Raw genomic sequence first — 13,441 nt, forward strand, 5'->3', positions numbered from 1 at the left:
AGTGGGCCACTCCGGTTGGCTCAGCGCCAGATGACGGGCTCCCCTGTCCCGCCCTGAGCCCCGCGCTACCACTTTTCGTACCGGCGCTATTCTGCCTGTTGGCTGCAGCAGCTCGCTGTCACGGTGTCACAGTGTCGCCTGTCGTTGTGCGCCCCCCCCAGTGTGCGTTCGTTCGTTCGTCGCTCCAGTCCGTCTTTAAAGATCCCGACAGCTCCAGTTACTGGTCCCCAGCCGACACTGTAATCGTTCCTCGTATCTTGACCATCGCTGCCCTTCAGACTTACTTGACGATGGGCATCGTCAGCAGCAAGCCCGAGGAGGGGCCTGCTCTCTACTTGAGAGACCAGAATAGATGTACGTTGTCATACCTTTTCCCCGCCTTGCCCTTGGATCTCGCTGGAGGCCTGCGCCGAGGTTGTGGCTTGTTACTCTAACTGACCGACTCTGTTTTGCAGTGAGCATATCCTCTTTAGTCGTTACAAACCCACGGAAGCGCACTTCTGTAAACTTCGTTCCCAATGCCTTTCCTGCGACTAGAGTTTCTGCCCAGAGACCTCTCGGCGACACATCTCCTGTAGAGTTCGTCCAGGTATGTTGCGACAGTTTGCGACCTTTCTTTGCGGCGTCAGTGACTGACCTAACCACAGGATCCTGATATTTCAAATCCAACAGCACCGCCGAACTTCTTAGTCAAGCTCAGCAACGATGACGAGCTCATATTTTCCTTTACATTCGTTATGCGCCAGGCGCAGTTTGCGCAACCAACCACTTCGTCTGAGCCAGCATCCGGTCCAATCGATACCAGTATATCGGGCCTTACCTACGTCTACGCCTCGAATTTGAAAGAAGTCGAGAACTTGGTGACCAGAGAGTTTCATGCCGACCCAAATCTACATAGAAATGCCAACGTCGCATTAGTCGGCGATTATACTACAGGAGGAAGCCCGTCAGTATCGTTCGAATGGACATGGAAATGGAAGTCCCCGAAGCCTACTGAGGATAAGGGTGGCGGCTGGAGGAACTCGTGCAGCGTACTGTGCCACTCCTTTCGCGTTATGCAAGCGTACTAACCACCCGCAGTTTGTCGAGTATGACCCTCGAGCTCACCGACTGCACACGCTAGCTAGTTTCTCCTACTTCGTTGCAGGTACTAACCCTCGAGATGCTCTTTATCCTTCATCTGCTCATGCTTTTTCAGGCACACCCGCGTCTTTGAGCCATCCAAATTCACCTTCGCCCCCTTTTCTCCTGGCATCTCCACCTAAGATTCGCGTTGCCTCGTCCCAATCAGTCGACTCTCGTATCACCGCTCCGGATATCATAGACGAGCCTGTTTCGCCTCTTATTCCTCCGGCCGAAATGCCCCTTACACCAGGCTTCCCACAGGCCAAAGAGACTGTCAAAGTTGACATAGCCTGTCCCAAGCCGAACGAGGAATCTATGGTCAGCGATGACGGTCCCGTTTTTCGGGCTACCCTCAAAGCTCTGGAGCAAAAGACAGGCAACATGAGGACTCAGATGAAGAAAGTTCTGAAGAAAGCAGAACATGCGCATTCTTGTCAGAGTGAAGCCAACGATGCTTTCACCGCATTCGTGGATGCTTTGCGAGAAGCTGCAGCAACCAATGCAAACGCCGTCCAACCTGCTTTGACACATTACTTCGATAAGATTGCCAGGGAAATCTTAGCGTATGAGCGACAAAACACTTATAACTTACAGAAGATCATTATTGAACCAGTAACCAAATTATACCAAGTGGACATCAAACAAGCCGAGTCGAAAAAACGAGACTTCGAGGAGGAAAGCAAAGATTATTATGCATATGTGTCCCGTTATTTGGGACAGCGTCAGGATTCGGTTAAGGCGAAGAAGCTTGCGGAGGCCGATTCCAAATACCAAAACAAGCGACGAAACTTTGAGCTTAAACGATTTGACTACTCTAGTTTCATGCAGGACCTGCACGGCGGGCGCAAGGAACAGGAGGTTTTGTCTCATCTGACAAGGTTCGCTGATGCTCAGACACGAGGTTTTATGGATGCAGCGAAGAAGATTGAGTTTCTTCTACCCCAATTGGAAGCTTTGTCCAATGAGGTTCAAGAGGCCGACAAGGAATATCAGTATCAACGAAGAGAGCGTGAGGAAAAGAGACGTCTTCTTGAAAAGAGCAACACACCGTACAAGGAACCCGAGCAAACTAGCACTACAAGCAATATGCCCATCGGCTCCGCCACCAACGGCAATACAGGCAATACCTCGGATTCAGATCTGGGTCGTGCTGACAGCACCGGGTCTCAGCTCAATGTCGGTTCGGTGAATGTTCCATCAGGTGTGGAGTTATCCAGATCTCCAGGCAGTCTTGGCCAGACAGGTGTTGGAAGCCCTGCAGCTGCCTCCAAGTTCAAAGGTATTCGGGACCTTGAGGAGCGAGATAGCATGTCATCTGCCGTCACTCATCGAAAGGAAGGCCTTCTGTGGGCTCTCAATAGACCGGGAGGACATGTTGACCCCCGCAATTTGAACAAACAGGGCTGGCACAAGTACGTCTCCTAATCTGGGTATGACAAGCCTTTTCTAACATGATTTATAGATTCTGGATCGTTCTGGACCAGGGAAAACTGTCAGAGTACAGTAATTGGAAGCAGAAACTTGATCTCCACATTGACCCTATCGATCTTCGTATGGCATCTGTTCGAGAAGCTCGTAATGCGGAGAGACGATTCTGCTTCGAAGTCATTACCCCTAGTTTCAAACGAGTGTACCAGGCGACCTCTGAAGAGGACATGAATAGTTGGATCACAGCTATAAACAATGCGTTGCAGAGCGCAATGGAAGGACGCAGCTACCAAGGGAAGCCGACCTCATCAAACGGCGATTCCTCTCTAAGAAGAGATATTGGCTCTGTGCTCACAGGAAAGACACAATCGCTGAGTCACGGAAATCATCATAGCACCGCTAATACTGGGATACCGAGTCGAAGGATAACCGTGGGTGCGCGACCGAGCGCAGTCAGAACCTCCAGCTCTGGGTATGACGAGAACCCTGACAGGGTACTCCAGATGGTTCGAGACAATGATCAAGGCAACCTGTGGTGTGCCGATTGTGGTTCAGGATCCAAAGTTGAGTGGGTATCGATCAATCTGGGCATTATTCTTTGCATCGAGTGCAGTGGCATTCACCGATCACTCGGAACCCATATTAGCAAGGTGCGGTCTTTGACGCTAGACATCAAGTCCTTCACCATTGATATTGTCGAACTTCTACTGCTCATCGGGAACCGGGTATCCAACATGATTTGGGAGGCCAAGCTTGATCAGTCGCTGAAGCCCACGGCACAAGCAAGCCGAGAACAGCGACTCCGGTTCATCACATCAAAGTATGTAGATCGGTTGTTCGTCGAACCCATTTCGCCCACGCTGTCACGATACGGGACAGCAGACGAGACACTCCTGGCAGCCATTAAGAAGAATGAGATACAGCAAGTACTCTATGCATTGGCGCTAAAGGCAAATCCCAACACAGTTGACAAAATGAGGGGCACACATGCTGTGTGGCTCGCGCTGGCCGCTGCAGATCCAGCAGCTCCCTCACCGGGAACTCCCCACACGGTGACCGATGCGGAAGCAAAAGCTGTGCCGTTCCCTGTGGCCGAGCTATTGGTTCAGAATGGAGCCGAGATTCCTGCAACTATGCCAGCGTTCCCTCTGGGCCGCTTCGCCCAAATCTACATCGAGCAGAAGCGTGGTCGTACGGTCATCGAGGGATCGATCGATGCAGTGCCCTCACTACCTAGTAACATGAGCCCAGCCGAGAGGCTTCAGCGAGAGAAAGAAGCCAGGTTACAGAAACGAGTTAGCACAGGCGGCAGGTTAGCCAGATCTCCCATCCCTGAGAGATAGGAACCGGGACAGTAGGAACCACTAGCTGGCTTAAGTTCCTGTTGCTACTTTCGCAATCTCCCTCGGACACACAAACTGATCGGGAAACGATTTCGCCCCTGCAATGGGCCAATTTAACGGACGACAAAGTGTATTTGGTAATGAAGGATGGTAGGTATTTTGACAGAAGACAAGGGCGGCACAAGGGAGTTTACTGGCGTTTACGTTGCGTATGGCTTTGTCCATGCCATACGAATGGGAAAGTCATTGTGGAGACCGGGGCACTTAGGAAAGAATATGGGAGAGGAGAAAGACACAAGTATATGCTATTTTGGATTAACGGTAGAAAGGAGAGTGGCACATTGAACGTGTAGAGCATCACTACGGGGCATGCTAGGTCATTGGGTACCTTATTGACAGGTTGTCATTGCTGTTGCTTACCTTAGCTTTGCTTACTTTATGGAAAGAGATAGGCTTGGTGATATTGAATAATGGTAATGTCGAGTTGAAGCCAACATTTGCTGCTGAAAATGCCGTGACCTGTACATGCAAGTCTGCAGTAGAGATCCGACTGTCAGGGCGGTCTCTAAGCCCACTCTGTTGCTACATCTACTATTTTAACTTGCAGAGTGACCTATCTATAGAGAGCAGTGCTATTTAAAAGCCATGGTCGAGCAGGTTAGAACGTGGTGGCTCTTCATGACGCTCGTGACGGACGAGGCTAGGAACAGGCGTCGTGTGGGCAGGCGAATGTCTCATCCTGACAGACAACGTGACTTGAAACCGGCGGATGACGATGCGAAGCAATAAGACCGGGCCATGGGGTTGACAGTGGGTGGATGGGCGTAATATGTGCGTGCCTATCCTATTGACTTAAGGAAGATACAGTATTGGATCATCTGGTGGTTAAGCATGCATGGGCTGATATCTCGATCTCGGTATACCTCCAAACCGTTATGTCCCGTCATCTCCACTGACAGCTTGGAGGAATCGGATGAAAGCTTCAGACCTACCTGCAAGGCATCATATTGCAGCAGTTCTAGCGGTGGTAGCGGTGGCTTTACTCCACTGGAACGTCAAGCCGAGATCCATTCTTCAGTGGAATTTTTGGCGTTTGTGGACCCACCTGCCCATTTACAATACAGTTGAGAGACAAGGCGACCGATGCTGTCATGGACAATTTCACGAGGCGAATATGGCCATAAGCGTGACTCTCTCGCCTGCGTCGACCAAGTGAGCACTTCATGACTGAACTATTCCGACCAGATAAAATAACCTATAACTGCTGGCATATATTTCGAGGGAGCTCAGTTTTGATCGAAGCGCTGCTGAGACTCGACTCGGCTCGACTGTGACTCAACTGAACCCGAATCGACCCATCCATCGCATCTTGCATCTCAGGTACTCGGGGGCTGCTAGAAGTGGCTTGGATCGGATCGAATCAAAAGGTGCTAATGTACCACTTCTAGGCAGTTGTCGCACTCAGGTACCTTAGCTTACCTTAGCTCTAGGCACCCTCCACCATCTCCCCGTCAAGAGAGTACCACCATAACCTTTTCTTGGTCCAGGCTCAATTCACGCCCTGGTTCGCTTCCAACTCCCTCCTGTCCATAATCTTTTTCTTACATATCCTTACACTCACTCAAGGCATCACTGTTCATCGATAGCCCCCCACTGACCAGCATCCTTTATTCCTGGTTGAAGACTTGTACCACCTCATCGTGAACCATTTCACCCGGCTCCTCCTTGGCTTGGCTTCACGTACAAATACTCACTCTTCCTGGCCATCGCCATGGCTCCGCAACCCGAGAAGAGCCAATTGAAGCGCCCGCGCGTTAGTCCATCCCCTTCTCTCTGGCGTTTCTGAAGAAAAGATTCACGGTCTATTCTGTTGGTGGACAAAATGTCGACGTTCTCGGAACTCTTCTCGCGCCTGTCGTTCCATCTCGTGTCGCGCCATCTATCACCTACAGTTACTAACTTGCTTCGCATCGCAGGGCTCGTTGCCAGATGATGAGACTGAGACCAAGAAACCTCGCCGAGCTGAGCGCCTCGAGGCTGATCCAGACAAGACCCCAATTGTCAACAAGCAGCATCTGCCATCACCTCTCACACATCTTACCGATGACTCCAACGAGCTCAACAAAGAGCCAACCGCGACCCCCCCGGGACAGAAGCAACACGAGATAACTCCCAAGAAGACTGAGGACACATATTCTCAAGGCCAAGCGCTATCGTCACCACCTCAAGACACTCAGCCGCTCAGTCAGTTCGTTGATCGCCACCCTGCCATCTCCGACGACATCGAAGACGAAATTCGCGAAGGCGTCTGGGGATATCTCGTTCCACTTGATCCGAAGTACGGTGATAAGCCGATTGTCCTGAAGAAACGAAGCGCATGCCCCCTACCAGACACAGTGGCCGATTCCGCCAAGCAGGATAACAAACATCACACCAACGAGAACGGCAAGTCCGCTGCGATGAAAGATGAAGAGGCCTTCGAGAAGAAGAAGGAGAAGGGCGTCTCTTCTGGTGGCTATCTGATTGGACGACATCCCGAGTGTGGTTAGTTTTAGAATGATCTGGCGTCCGTTGATGGCAATAGCTAACTTACCAACAGACATTGTTGTTAACGACGGTATTGTGTCGAACCGCCATTGCCTTATTTTCACCGAAAATAAAGGTAACGATACTGTCGCAATTGTTGAGGATCTGTCGAGCAACGGGACGTACGTCAACGAAGCCATCGTGGGCCGAAATCAGCGCCGCGAACTTGAGGAGCAAGACGAGATTGCTGTCCACGGCAAGGCGCGTTTTGTCTTCCGCTACCCCCAGAGTCGACAGACAAGCGCTTTTCTCCAACAGTACACTCTTTTAGAGAAGCTTGGAAAGGGTCATTTTGCCGAGGTTTATCTATGCGTTGAGAAGGCCACTGGTCAGCGCTTTGCAGTCAAGATTTTCACGAAGCACCCTGGCGTGGAGGATCGCTCAAAGACGGAGGGCTTGCAGCAGGAAATCGGCGTATTGATGGGGGTTAGTCACCCGAACGTTCTCTGCCTAAAGGACACCTTCAACGAACGTGATCGCGTATACTTGGTGCTCGAGTTAGCACCAGAGGGAGAACTTTTCAACTACATTGTGATGAAGCAGAAGCTCAGCGAAGATGAGTCAAGGAAGTTATTTGTGCAGCTCTTCCAGGGTATCAAGTACTTGGTAAGTCATGGCATTCCCCTTGCACGTCCTACAAGGACGCTCCAGTGCTAACCGTGCCTGTTCAGCATGAACGTAACATTGTGCACCGAGATATCAAGCCTGAAAATATTCTGCTGGTCGATAAGAATCTGCATGTAAAGCTTGCTGACTTTGGCCTGGCCAAAATTATTGGAGAAGAGTCTTTCACAACTACACTATGTGGAACGCCCAGCTATGTTGCGCCTGAGATCCTTGCAGACTCCAAGCAGCGCAAGTACACAAAGGCAGTTGATGTCTGGTCTTTGGGAGTTGTGCTTTACATTTGCTTGTGTGGTTTCCCACCTTTCTCCGATGAGCTTTACTCGCGCGACTTCCCCTTCACCCTGTCCCAGCAGATTAAGAGTGGCCGTTTCGACTACCCTTCCCCTTATTGGGACTCCGTCGGAGACCCAGCACGTAAGTGAATATCATACCGAGGCTATTATACAGTTGCTAACAATGCACAGTCGACCTCATTGACTCTATGTTGATCGTTGATCCTGAGAAGAGATTCACGATTGACCAGTGCCTGCAACATCCGTGGCTCACACAGAGTAGCCCGGGTGTAAATGACAGCACTGGTGGTCTCGTCGGAGGCATTGCAGGCCTGGAGGTCAACCGAAGAGCCCCTGCTCGTGAGCGAACCTTGCTGGCCTCTCTCAACACTGTGCAGGTCACTGCTCAGCTTGAAGTTGGCAAGGACAAGAACCCTGTGAAGGTGTTCTCAAAGAACAAAGGTCGTGTTACCAATGTGGCAAAGGAGTCTGACCCTGCCGCTCAACGGGCACCAGACGAATTTATTGAGATGGGAGGTAAGGGCGACCAAGAATTATTCGCGGATGATGATTCGAGCATTTACCCAATAGGTGATAATGGCGAGAAGATCAAGGCGAACAAGGCCAAGCGATAAATCAGTGGGTTTGGAATGTTAGAGTTGAGTATGCGGGATCTGGGAGTAATTGGCTTTGTTCTGGTGTTACTATCATTGAGTTGGTATTCGATATTGATTGTTTGAAGGAGTATCCTCTATAGAGACGGTACATGGGATCATCTGGTGTCTTGTATTGGATGTTGTTCTTTCTGGTTTGTTTCTTCGCTTGCATACATCTTGAATCACAGAGGAAAGGGGATGGATATGTTGAGAAGGGCTGCTCATCAGCCAGTAGTAACTTGAAAGCGTCCGAAAAGTCTTGATTGTTTTTTAATGCCTGCTGAAAGAGTTTCGAGTAGCACTTCTATATTGTGAAGTGTTAAACCCCTGACTTGAGATATGGCTAAGTGGAACAAATGGTAGCACGACTTTCCTGGTCTTGCAGCAAAATTGCGACACTAATGTAGTCTAAGATATGTACTGTGGCAGGATAATCAAGGTCTGAGAATCGGAAGACTTTTCCGGGTACAGATTGTTTTCAATTTCTTCTCTTATTCCTCTCTTAATCCTCCTGGTAAGCAACAAACTGGAGCCACGATTAGAGGTTGAGATGACAATCCATTATCATGCCGAGCATGAAACAGCTAGAAGTCGATTCAGGAGAGCATGGAAATCCTTAATAGTTTGAATTTACCATAGCTACAAGGCTTGTTCAAGATAAAATTGTCGAGAGCTGAGACTGATGGACCATTCAACCACATTCAACTTACACCAAGGCGGTTCTTATCTTCACGTGATTTATCGCTTAGCGCCCACACATACCAGGTTGGAGAAAACCTATCTGGCGGGGTTCAAGGCCCCACCACAGAGGGCTATTCGTCTGGGACGAGAAACTTCACATTTATCCGCTTGTCGACCTTACAAACGCCTCGAGATCGTCCCCCCGCGCGTCCCCGGAGTTCGCTTCTTTCCCTGTTGCTCTATCCTCGTCCGCACCGCCCAAGCCGGAACGAGTCACTCGACCATCACCGCGACCGAAATCTCTATATCGAACTACCATTCCCGCGAGGGAGTCAAAGGCAGCAAACATGGCCGAAACCAAGACTGTCGGCCAGCCCACTCTGGTCTTTGTCGATGGATCTTTCGAGGATCTCGCTGCCGAGATGGCCGACTACCTTAAGGCTGAGGATGCCAAGCAGCTTCTGAGCCAGGAGAAGCCCCCTTCTCAAGAAGAGGTCATTTCCAAACTAGTCTCGGCCTCTGGAGCCCTCAACACTGTCCCCGAGAAGGAGTATACCGCCGCTTCTAACCTCATGACCCATCTTGTCCTGATGTCCTCCGACCCCAAGAAGTTCTTGCCCACTCTCTGCACTACTTTTGCCAAGCCTCTCCTCAACTCTCCAGTCCACGGCGCCGGCCTGTCACTTAACGCCCTGACCACTGTCTTTAACCTGCTCGACCCCGCCGACCCCGTCCGCGCTCGCGTCTTCATGGAAATTCTCAAGTTCCTGAGAACCCACGGAATGTTTGAGAGTCTGCGCACATATCTCGATAAGCTACCCGAATGGCTTGCTACGTGGGGCACCGACGCCGATTTCCAGCGAAAGATTTATGAGGAGGTTGCCGAGGTTGCCATTGAGGCTGGTGAGGAGCAGTAAGTTGTTCTATTATGTGTACAGTGTGCGCGAGTGTTGCTGCTGGCGACTTGGGATTTAGCCTGGAACAATTCCTGGGAATGTCTGCAGACACTTATTGCACCTGTATGGTTCAACTGCTGAACAACCTGCTAAAAATCTGATAGACAAGCCTACGAGTACGTCGTAAAGGCTCTCCGAACATTCGACGGCGATGCCATCTCCTCCGAGGAGGCCCAGCGACTATCTCTTCGTGCCGTCAAGAAGGCACTCACTTCCAATAACCACTTCCTGTTTCAAGACTTGCGGGGAATTCCAAGCGTCCAGGCCCTAAGCGACTCACACCCTGTCTACTCGCAACTCCTCGATATCTTTGCTGAGCAGGATCTGGAGGATTACAACGACTTCAACGACGAGCACCAGGGCTGGGTTGAGAAGGAGAAGCTCGACCACGAGAAGCTTCACCGCAAGATGCGCCTCCTGACTTTCTCCAGCTTGGCTGCCTCCACCCCTAGCCGCGAGATCGAGTACTCCAAGATCACCAAGGCTCTCCAGATTCCCGAGACCGAGATCGAGATGTGGGCCATTGACGTGATCCGTGCCGGACTTGTTGAGGGCAAGCTTTCCCAGCAACGCCAGAAATTCCTTGTTCACAAGGTCACATACCGCGTCTTTGGCCAGAAGCAGTACCAGGAGCTGGCCAACAGGGTTGACCACTGGAGGACAACCCTGCAGAACGTTCTGGGCGTTTTGCGCCAGGAGCAGGCCAACGCCAAGGCACAGAAGGAGCGTGAGATCCAAGAGTTGGAGCGCAAGGTCGCCAACGCCGGCGTTAGCGGAAACCAAGATGGTGGTAGACGCCGACAGAACCAAAACCGGGAGCCTCGCGAACCCCGCGAACCTAGGGAGCCCCGGGAGAGGACAGAAGATGACGACTAGACGAGGCAAAGCAGAGAAGGATATGCCGGGACATGACTAAAAACAAGACTAGAGCAGTCGTGGGGAAGAAAAATGAGGGGGCTTTTTTTCTGGGAATAGGGGGCATTGTTATACCTGCTTTGTGTTAATACATCGTTGGGCATATGAGAGAGGGAATCCAGCGAACGAAGGGTTGCTAATGCGAATGGCGTAGCCGGTTTCATGAGCATATTGGTCTTCTACCTTCCCAGCATTTAGGCGAAGATGGTGTCATGGCACTCTTCTTCAAAATAGAACAAACATTGAATGCATGTTAAACACAGAGCGAGTATTGTGTGAAGGAGGCGTGTAAGGGGCGTTTTGTTATTATATTGTACATATTTTATTGACTGCCGTGGCCTTTTGAAACAACAGAACGGAGACATTAGAATGATGACGTGAACTTTTTGTGAGGATCTGGGTTGTGTATCCGTCCTATGAAACAGTTAGTGATATCTTCACAGTTATTGAATCTGTGAGCAGCATCACAATGCAACGCAAATTAGAGTAGACAAAGTTTTCATGGCAGGAATGGCACTATCATTGCACAATCTTTCGAGAGTGAATACTGAGAATGGGCACATAAACAAGCGTAGCTTACCATTGCGTTGATTGGCAAGGGCAACATAGCCTCCAGTTCCCACCAAAATGACGACTACGAAAGGCCAGAACTTGACCTCGTCATTACGACGGGGCTTTGGCGGTTGTGAAGAATAGAAACGGCTGCTTCGAGAAGCCAGAGAAGAGGAGGTGAAAGGACTAAGTCTTGAGGCCGAAGCCACAAAGCGCCCGGACTGGAAGGACATGCGAGAAGCCATTGAATGTGACCAAGACCTGGCTTCTTCAGACTGATGTGTAATTACAGTCTAGGTATATTCTGTTGAGAGTCGGATGGGTTAAGCAATCGATGAACTGAAGTATGTAGTGATGAGTTCAGGCGGGACCATATTCAGTTGAGGTATGAGATCGTATGGCAAAATCAGGCGAGGATTGGACATGAGCAGTCACGTGACCTTTCTCATAGCACCTAGGTTGAGAAACGGTAGTACTTCTAGGTAGATTACCTAGCATCAGCAGATAAAGACAGACTATGACTTTCAATCCTCTGTGATGAGTTCATCATTAAGAACTAACAGCCGATCCCGTATAGTCTTCATCGATGGTGACTAGGTCAGTCTGTCAGTGTAAGGACTGTCCGAACAAGGGACCAAGCCCAGTCAAGTATCCCGACTTTGTTCAGGCTCATTTCAAATGAGTACAAATCAAATTACTACTAAGCCTTTTGGATGAACCAAGATTTTATATATTTATGAAATTGCTGGGAATGAGCAGAAGCATTGCTCAGCTACTATGCAACGAGGTGGTTGGTGGTTGGTGGTTGGTTCAACTCCCGGTCGCCTATCAAACCAGCCTCTCACATTACGATTAACCTCAGCTCTGTCTCAATGTTAATCGCTTGCATTTGCACCCCGCATGAGCTCACAAGGTACGAACGACTACGGATACTATACACATACTTCAACGGTAGCTCCCGCTTTGGCGCAGGGCGTATTCTCATTGACATCATTTGACTTTTTGAAGACGAAACGAGATCATCATTGTGGTTGCCGTGCCGTCTCATTTTCATCCGTCTACAGATCTAGTCTAGTTAGTTGCTACGCCAACTCCACCTTCATCATGGTGTCAACACCAAGGTCGAAGAGTCGAAGAGACCCTCAGACGCCGCGGTCGCAGAAGAAGCGCATGCCCAAGGGCCGTTATAGCGATGGACACTGGTGGTGTAAGTGACAACTTTTCCCGCCTCATAATTGATCTGAACTCTGACATCTCTCAAGGTAACTGTGAACCCCGCCAGAAAGCCACACTCCGTGAGGTGAAGAAGTCTGGACCGAACAACGGCAAACTTTTCTGGAAGTGCGATGATTGCAATTTCTTCCTCTGGAGGGACGAGGCCAAGGTACGCGAGTCGGGGCTGAGGGGTTCCCGAAGAGGTAGCGAAGCCTCTAAATCTGAACCTCCACCCATGACACAGCAATCACTTGTGTCGTATGGCTACCAAGTGACTCCGAGTCGGCGTCAGAGCGACGATAATTCTGCCGACAGCACAGAATCCGGCGAGGATTCGGATGCTAATACTCGAATGCCCAAATCGATCAGAAACCAAGCAGAAATTGCCGACCATTCAAAGCTGCCCTCTCCGCCTACTGCAGCTGTTGAGACACCCACTCGTGGACCTACCAAGAGACGGCGCGACGTTTTCGAGCAAGATGAAGACGAGTTCAGCGATATTGCCTCGGATGAAGAGCGGCAGATGGCTGCTATTGCGGACAAGAGCGCCGAGAAGGCCGCCCAGAGCCGTTTTACCACTCCCACCACTACCCGCTCATTCCCAGGGATGCCAACTCCTTCTGTATCGCGTACGCTGTTTCCCACCAGCGAATCCAAGAGACAGAAGCAGGTCTCCTTTGAAGATACTCCCTCGATGTCATCTACGACTCTGTCGGCCACCACGACACCTTCAAAGACTCCATGTGGAACGCAAGGACCTCCTGCAAGTAGCCCTCCGGAAACGAGCTACGATGTGACGGACGAAGTCATGAATCTTTTGAGAGGCCAACAAATTGACGATAGCGTTTTGTCATCTGTACAGAGTATCCTGGAAGCTGCAGCACGTCGCACCAAGGGCATTGTTCTCGGCCGTGACTCTGCGCGGTCAAGCCTCAAGATCAAGGATGACAAAATTGCTGCCATGCAAGAGCGTATTACTGCACTCGAGAACCGTGAACGAATGCACAGGAGTCAGATGACGAATATCAAGGCTGGTTTGATGAAGATGTATGATGACAACTGATCGTGTTAAGTGTCAGGTTAGA

At 50.4% G+C, this 13,441-nt stretch overlaps 4 protein-coding genes across 4 annotated transcripts; all 4 read left to right on the forward strand.

Moving 5' to 3' along the window:
- Positions 1-290: 290 nt before the first annotated feature.
- On the forward strand, positions 291-3,896 carry J7337_002899 (uncharacterized protein; the record flags this gene model as incomplete). The annotated part of the gene is made up of 5 exons (XM_044820625.1): positions 291-354; positions 474-589; positions 648-1,031; positions 1,081-2,537; positions 2,588-3,896. The coding sequence occupies 5 exons, from the start codon at positions 291-293 to the stop codon at positions 3,894-3,896; spliced, it is 3,330 nt and encodes a 1,109-aa protein (XP_044684925.1).
- Positions 3,897-5,667: 1,771 nt separating this feature from the next.
- On the forward strand, positions 5,668-8,016 carry J7337_002900 (uncharacterized protein; the record flags this gene model as incomplete). Its single annotated transcript, XM_044820626.1, has 5 exons — positions 5,668-5,709; positions 5,873-6,440; positions 6,496-7,088; positions 7,154-7,523; positions 7,574-8,016. 5 exons carry the CDS (start codon positions 5,668-5,670, stop codon positions 8,014-8,016), a joined length of 2,016 nt encoding a protein of 671 aa, XP_044684926.1.
- Positions 8,017-9,065: 1,049 nt separating this feature from the next.
- On the forward strand, positions 9,066-10,550 carry J7337_002901 (uncharacterized protein; the record flags this gene model as incomplete). Its single annotated transcript, XM_044820627.1, has 2 exons — positions 9,066-9,631; positions 9,779-10,550. The coding sequence occupies 2 exons, from the start codon at positions 9,066-9,068 to the stop codon at positions 10,548-10,550; spliced, it is 1,338 nt and encodes a 445-aa protein (XP_044684927.1).
- A 1,695-nt stretch (positions 10,551-12,245) lies between these two features.
- Positions 12,246-13,419, forward strand: J7337_002902 (uncharacterized protein; the record flags this gene model as incomplete). The annotated part of the gene is made up of 2 exons (XM_044820628.1): positions 12,246-12,348; positions 12,404-13,419. The coding sequence occupies 2 exons, from the start codon at positions 12,246-12,248 to the stop codon at positions 13,417-13,419; spliced, it is 1,119 nt and encodes a 372-aa protein (XP_044684928.1).
- Between the last annotated feature and the right edge of the window lie 22 nt (positions 13,420-13,441).

Source organism: Fusarium musae, chromosome 2, assembly GCF_019915245.1.
Source record: "Fusarium musae strain F31 chromosome 2, whole genome shotgun sequence".
NCBI classification, from domain to species: domain Eukaryota; kingdom Fungi; phylum Ascomycota; class Sordariomycetes; order Hypocreales; family Nectriaceae; genus Fusarium; species Fusarium musae.